This window comes from Coregonus clupeaformis, chromosome 21 (genome assembly GCF_020615455.1).
Source record: "Coregonus clupeaformis isolate EN_2021a chromosome 21, ASM2061545v1, whole genome shotgun sequence".
NCBI lineage: Eukaryota > Metazoa > Chordata > Actinopteri > Salmoniformes > Salmonidae > Coregonus > Coregonus clupeaformis.
The window spans coordinates 27023335-27031372 of NC_059212.1; the positions used below are offsets into that span (position 1 = coordinate 27023335).

Genomic DNA, 8038 nt, shown 5'->3' on the forward strand with positions numbered 1-8038 from the left:
ATTTGGCTTGTCATAGCCAAGCATGGAGGTCGCGAGTCGAAAACAGCAGGTCCGGGACAAGATAGAACGTCCGGTGAACAGGTCAGTGGTCCATAGCCGCAGGCAGAACAGTTTAAACTAGTCTAATACATTTGGCTCTAATAAGTACATCTTGTACACACGTCTATACCCAGTGACAGAGTTCGGAAACGCTACGAAAGACCACCAGCCGCTGCCCCACTACTTGGTATACAGGGAACGGATGGGGTAAGGAAATATAGCCCGTCACAATTCACAGACAGCGCTCTGACATCCACATTATAATTTGATTTACTTTAAAGCTATACACACACAGTTCGTTTATGTTCATGGAGTACGACAACTTTTTGGGTCACTATTTAACTAGGCAAGTCAGTTAAGAACAAATTCTTATTTACAACGACGCTGGGCCAATTGTGCGCCGCCCTATGGGACTCCCAGTCACGGCCGGATTGTGATACAGCCTGGAATCAATCCAGGGTCTGTGGTGACGCCTCTAGCACTGAGATTTAATGCCTTAGACCGCTGCGCCACTCAGGAGCCCCATAACTGAATAATATTCTTCAAGAAACAAAGTGAATAAATTATGGTAATATTATTCATGTTTAATAACGACTCATGAGATATAATGCGTACACCCATTTTATTGACAAACCAAAATAATTACGCAACATTTACAGCAACAAATCTCCAAAGTAATTGACTAACATGAAACATTTTCAGTTAGAATGCTGACACCGGAGTAGCACTTGGTTTCAAGTGATAGTTTGATGGATTAAACAGGTTCTTATGGAGCACACCGAGGGATAGCGCCTTCCACATGATTCAGCTTGCCAGCCTTTTTCATCTTAAGAGGAAACACGGAATAGAAATGACCTCACAACTCCGATGTACACACAAAAATAGTAAAGTGTCATATTTGTTAAACTTACTATGAAAGTTTGATTTGATGAATGATAGTGGGCTTACTGTACCTCCAGAGTTCATCTGAATACATGGCTCTCTGGCACCCCTCGTGTTACTCGGCTCGTCTGCCGCCCAGTTCTCGTGATCAAATTTGGAGCCGTCACTCCAGAACCATAGCCTGTCCTGCGGGGGAAGTGGTGAGGTCTCAGTATCACATAGATGGGCTTGCTGAAAGCAAGAACAATTTCTAAAATCCAACATACTCAGGGTCTTTCCTTCACCTGTAGCACCAAACCCGTAAAAGCTACCACTACCAAAACAACTTCAAAAACCATGCAGACTGGCACTGTTGCGTGAAAATAAGTGTTGATACTACATACTTTTCAAATTACAACCACGGTGATACAAAGCCCAATGCATTTCAGTGGCCATAGACTTGAACGAGAAGAAAACTAGTATACAACCGACTCTGCATTAGGACGAAACAGCGCCACCCCACCACCGTTATTGTTTGTTGCGGAGCTGAGGAGTGTCGCGCCGCGTGGTTTATTTTAGTAAATAAAAAAGTTGTAACTTTTGTTACATATCGCAAACAGACGAGTCACCATTAAGGATTCCAGATTTAAAAACGCCATACAAACGGGCAGATCAGTCTGGAATAGGTTGCCTTGTGATCCCATTTACACTTTGAACTATAATGCTTTTACATTTGCATATAAGATCCATAGGCTTAAATGGGAAGTATTTGGATTAGCCACTGCTCTTGAACTGTTTACGCAACAAACGCCAACATGGAAATGTACAAACTCACTCAACTTAGATTGAGTCACAGCTGTCTGCTACCATTCATACTTAAACTAGAAAGCTTGTTCCATCCCGTCATTACATGCTAAACTGAAATCACTGTCACAGAACTTTCAAACTAAAACATTGAAATTAAAAAACGCGTTGTATAGCTTATGATGCTTAATATACACACACTTAAAAACCTAACTTCAGACATATGAGCAAACATCCAGTTTATGTGTCCAACTCATTTAACAAAAATGTCAGATACAACCTTAGTCCCAAGGTCTCGAAAATAGAAAAAGGAAGCTAGTCAGTTTCTGCGCCATTGCAAAGAGGAAGAGGCGAAGCGAGAGGCATAACTGAGCCCAAAATCTGTTCTCAAGCAGGTGGAGTTTTCCCCGGTCACCAAGCAAGTCGTTTTTGTATGGCGGTCAATAAGATGTCGAATTTTGTTAACAAAAAGTGTAATCGCTTATTTGAGTGAATATACGTTTTGTAATGCTTAGGTTGTTACGAGAGTACTGATACATGTAGAACACATGACATCCCGGCAACTTTGAGAAAAACATTTATATCAGAGGTGTGCCTGTCACTCGAATCTGCCCTCATAGGCTAGAATGGTCCCACCTGATCTTCCATTTAAGACTTCTTTACATTGTTAGAGCGGCCAATGGAGTATCTGGTCAATATAATGGATCATCTGTGGCAATACAGGCAATTGCTCTAGAGTTGTTCAAATAATATTTCTAGATGATCAACTCAAATCTAGACCTACACGCAACAGTATTTTTCGCTTTTGACAATGATTTCACACGAGGCCTTAGTCACATGATATGCCTAAATACTTACCACTAGGCTAATAAATAATGACGTTTTTCTTTCGATTATTTCATTAACCTACATCATGTCAATATCACGTTGATAAAAAAGATGCCCAAATTGGGTGTGCCTATACATTGGGCCATTTAAAGCATCTAGGGGCCATGTTAACTTCAGTAGTATTTGGTAAACATGATAGCCCTTTCAAATATAGGCAAGTAATGTCATGCCTACTGTGCCAAAGCAATTTAAAAATTGTTTAACGGGAGTGGCGAGTGTGGATATAATGGTAATATCAAAATTCCGCTTTTGACAGCCATCATACTCTATGAGTCAGCGCAAAATAGGTTATGCACGCCAACATATTAGGTAAGAATAAGCAAAGAGAGTGTCAAGCGAAAATTATATAAAACATTTTACCACTGCAACATGTAATTTAGTCTGAAGAGTGCTATTTAGAGTCCACAGCTGGCGACGCCTTATTGCGATTGGTTATTCCCCATTATTTGCAGTACCTCAGACTGTTATCATTACCAGCTGAGAAACTGTTGAGCTGATTTTACTCCTGGCACAGAGTTGTCTGAGCAGTGTCTTAACATCCTAAAACCTACTTCCAGCTGATTGTTTTGAGACTAATAAACCAGTTAACAGGATTCGACATATTGATGAGTATACTCAAGATCTTACCTATGAATATACTCTAGCTGAACTGTTCAGGTAGAGTATAACTTTCACTTCAGTCATTTCTATTAAGTATGACAATACCGTACCTTTTCCTGAACAGCATCAAAGCCGCCAATCCAGGTAAGAGGGAAACTGCCAGTCTTGATCAACACCAGCGCCTGCAGAAATGTGGACTCGTCGGAGCTGTGCACAGATGCCAGGTTTGCGCCAAGGTACTTTACAGTGTTATGCACAGGCTTCAGTTTTTCTCCAAGGAACATACAGTGGCGCTAGAGCAAGCAGTAGACAGAGACAAAGGCATGTCATAATGGAAGTATTAGTCAGTTGTGCAGTCTGAGAATTTGTCTTCTGGACTCACAATCAAAATATTGGCCATCGGAACTAATGTTCCATTAAAACAGAATCTTAGAGGTTTTAGTTAGTCTGTCTTAACCCATGCCCTGAGGGTTCTAATATACTAGAGGGCCCAACGCCACAAAATATTGCAAAGCCTATAGAAAATACAAATTACAGAATATAAGATGTTCAGTATTTTACATGAGGGGCCGGTTAAAATAAGGCCAAACAACATTTAAGGTAACTTCAAACAAAAAAGTTGATTTCAATTTAACTTTAATTCACAGTAGAGGGTAAGCATTATACCTCTGCTTTGGGCCATGTCCTTGCAGTTTCGACAACCATGAAGCAGCGGGAATTAAATTGGAACCAGCCTGTGGGGCATGGGTTTCTTTTGTCTGCTGCAAATTTCACCAAATCATCTGAAAGAAGAACGGGCATGTCCCGAAATTGCAGCCAATTTGAATCATAAATAACTACTGAATATTATTAGTAAGTAAGTCAATCCACACACTACAACAAAACAAATAATTGAATGACGTAAAGCACAAACTCATTCCACAGAGGGTCTACAGGTTCACTCCTCCCTTGATGGGTTTAGGTCACTAACTAGTAAAGAAGGCCCTTACCTGGTTGTCTAAGTCTTCATTGAAAGGAAGACCAAAAACCTGCAGATACTAGGCACTCCGTGGAATGAGTGACACCCCTGATGTAAAGTGTGAGGCTGACTCTTACTTGCGTAGCGCGCAGTCATTATTCTGTTGTCGCCCAGTGTAGAGGCAGCGCTGAGAAGCAGAAGAATGGTCAACGTCGCCATGGTGATAGTCTCCTGAGAGAAGACAGACAATGAGAGAAGCCATCAAGACAAATTCAGTGCAGCGTTTCCCTAACCTCTCGTAACCCAGCAAGGCCACATCATGTATTCCAGTACCATCACAGTCAACTAATGGATGGTTAAGGAATACCAGGTATCATCTCTTCCACCACATACAGTAGATTAGCCTGGCACAAAGGAATGTTTGACTCCCAAATGGCACCATACTCCGCTAGTGCACTACTTTTACCAGGGACCCCAGTACACTATATAGGGAATGGAAAGCATCTGATATCTTGTCTGAGATTCACTATCTACTTAAAGGGGGGGTACACCCTAAAATGGCACCCTACCTAACCCAGTTTAAACCCTGATGCGTGACACACCTAGTAAGACACATTTTTTGCAAAGGCAATTAGCTTGTAAAGTAGGTTCTTCTAGATCAGGAGACTAAACTCTCCTAGCATGAGCTACTTTCCAAAAAATTTAACATGTGGCGAGCTACTTTCAAATAGGCAGTCTCTCCCCTGCAACGCTTCCGGGTCTTTGGTGTACAAGAGAAAGTAATGCACCGTTCTGTCAAGATACCTGCTAAAATTTATGGTTAACTACTAAGGGGGCCCTATAAAAACTGTGATCCCCGCCACAAATTACAGACATTTTGCCAAATGTTCTCAGTTGAATTCTGGTTTCCCACTCAATTACAATTGTTCATTAAGAACAAAATGTGATGTCCATGCTTTATTCACATCAGAATACCATTTGTTTTTGGTCTGGAAGAAATGTAAACACATTTGGATTTGCGTAATTCTCCTTTAAATTGCACCATATAGCTAGTTATTAATCAATGTGTGGTCTAATGTGCCAGTCTAGCGATGGTTCTGTTGATGCTCGTTTCATGGCAAAGTCTCCAAATAAATCGATACAAATTATATACGTCCGCCAGGTAAGTATACTTTGCAGTTAACCTTGAAGTAAATGTTTTCGGGAAACAAGCTGTCAACCCACAAGACGGTTATCACCTCAACTGGCTACACAGAGTGATCGAAAAACGCGCACCACACAGACGGCCAATATTGTTGGAAATTAATTGGCAGATGGCTTAAAAAGCCACATTTAACACTAATAGTGGCTAACCGGGAGCGGGATAATGTCAAGTCGCGTTGATTAAGTAGTAGCTGGGAACTTGCAGTGTCTGATACTTGTGAGATTTGTTTGCCGTTGAAAACGTGAAAATTGCATGTACTTTCAGAATTGTTTGGCAAACTACTCATAGTTGGGCTGCGAGCTACTAGATACAGTACTAGATGAATATGTTGAACTCTCACCTTCTGCGATCTTGATGTTTCAGCGGTTTTCACTGGGTCGCTTTGTCCCGTCTGTGAGTTGAATTCTACCTCTCCCTGCTCTCCTTTTTTAAGGAGGAACCATCCAGTCAGACCCCTCCCTCTCTCATCCTTTAACCGATTAAAGTAATCAACTAATCATCAAGCTTTTTATCATTTGAATCAGCTGTGTAGTGTTAGGGAAAAACCAAAACGTGCACCTTGGGCATAGCCACGGGAAGTAGTTTGGTGGTGCAGCATATTTTTTATAGAAATGTATTTTCAAAGGGGGTGCTGAAAAAATATATTTGCCTGTGCTACACATGCTATATTGGTCCACTATTATAGCACTATTAAAGGCCCCGTGCATTACTTTTGTGAAAATGTTAAAAATTAAATAAACATATATATATATATATATATATATACCTTTTTTTACATTTAGGTTTTTCAGGGGTGCTGCAGCACCCTCAGCATCCCTTCTTCCCGCGAATGTTGCCCTTGTGGTTTCCATTTTAAAAAAGCATTAAAAAAAAAACGAATTCATGGGTTGCACGACATTATTGTTATGAAGATTCTCTTGGGCACTGGTGCCCGACTAAACGTTGTACTTAATTCTACCTAATTGAAACTGATAAAGATTGTCCAAAGTGGATTATAGTGGCTTGGAAATTATGTCATTTCAGAAGGAAACAAATAATTAGTAGGAAAACATTTGTCATCATTGTGATGTCGTTAGATTGACTTCAGATGCAGTATAACTACTGAACAAAAATATAAAAGCAACATGTAAAGTGTTGGTCCCATGTTTCATGAGCTGAAATAAAAGATCCCAGACATTTTCCATACACACAAAAAGCTTATTTCTCTCAAATTGTGTGCACAAATTTGTTTACATCCCTGTTAGTGAGCATTTCTCCTTTGCCAAGATAATCCATCCACCTGACAGGTGCGGTATATCAATAAACTGATTAAACAGCGTGATCATTACACAGGTGCACCTTGTGCTGGGAACAATAAAAGGCCCAATGCCACAGATGTCTCTAGTTTTGAGGGAGCGCGCAATTGGCACGCTGACTGCAGGAATGTCCACCAGAGCTGTTGCCAGATAATTTAATGTTAATTTAAAGCTGCCTCCAACGTCGTTTTAGAGAATATGGCAGTATGTCCAACCGGCCTCACAACCGCAGACCACGTGTAACCACCCCAGCCCAGGACCTCCACATCCGTCTTCTTCACCTGCGGGATCGTCTGTGACCAGCCACCCGGACAGCTGATGAAACTGTGGGTTTGCACAACCAAAGACTTTCTGCACAAACTGTCAGAAACCGTCTCAGGGAAGCTCATCTGCATGCTCGTCGTCCTTACCAGGGTCTTAACCTGACTGCAGTTCGGCGTCAGTAACCGACTTCAGTGGGCAAATGCTCACCTTCAATGGTCACTGGCACGCTGGAGAAGTGTGCTCTTCGCGGAAGAATCCTGGTTTCAACTGTACCGGGCAGATGGCAGACAGAGTGTATGGCGTTGTGTGGGCGAGGGGTTTGCTGATGTCAACAGAGTGCCCATGTTGTGGTTATGGTATGGGCAGGCATAAGCTACGGACAATGAACACAATTGCATTTTATCGATGGCAATTTGCGCATGCCCAACAGAATGAACATTGTGGTGCGGGGACTGCCATATTGTTTCATTCACGCACTTGATCAGAAATGTAGCAATTTCATAGCAGGATTATACTCAGAGCCGGCCCTAGCCTTTTGAGGGACCCAAACAACTTTTTTTTTTTGACCCCCCGCCCTCGCAGGCAAAACATTTTAGTGGTCCCCCTCGACGGCGGAGAGAAACAAGTTTAAGAATTAGAGCTACACATTGCCATGTGGTGTACAGAAAATGTTCCAGTTTAAAGCAAGTTAGCCATGGGTTGGAGTGCAGATGTGGCAATTGAATAACACATTCTCATCGGGTGTAGACATTTTTGCAGTTTAAAAGCTAATTTCCTGAAATTTTACATATTTTGCCATGTTAATATATCTGAGTGAGAGACTAACAAAAATCAATGGGGGCCCCCTGGAGGTGTGACTTTACCGGAGGTGACCCCCCGAGACCTGAAGTAGGGTCTCCTATAATGAACACGGTTTTAGAAGACTAGTGGTTAGCATCAAGTGTCATTTGATGAGGGGGTCGTGTCCCACGAAGCCTACGATTATACACAGGCTCTCAAACTTCAATGATTAACGTGAAGTGACATTGTGAAATTTTGCAGCAAATAAATAGCCCTACATTGTGTGGAATGTCCAGACTGCAACTTACTGTACCACTGTCTATATTCAACCGGCCGATGTTAAGG

At 41.7% G+C, this 8038-nt stretch overlaps 1 protein-coding gene across 1 annotated transcript; it reads right to left on the minus strand.

Moving 5' to 3' along the window:
- Positions 1 to 647: 647 nt before the first annotated feature.
- On the minus strand, positions 648 to 5850 carry LOC123481067 (ladderlectin-like). The gene is made up of 6 exons (XM_045206086.1): positions 5695 to 5850; positions 4288 to 4381; positions 3859 to 3974; positions 3303 to 3485; positions 993 to 1107; positions 648 to 865 (listed from the first exon to the last, which is right to left on the minus strand). Exons 2-6 carry the CDS (start codon positions 4367 to 4369, stop codon positions 774 to 776), a joined length of 588 nt encoding a protein of 195 aa, XP_045062021.1. The 5' UTR covers positions 4370 to 4381; positions 5695 to 5850; the 3' UTR covers positions 648 to 773.
- Positions 5851 to 8038: the final 2188 nt, after the last annotated feature.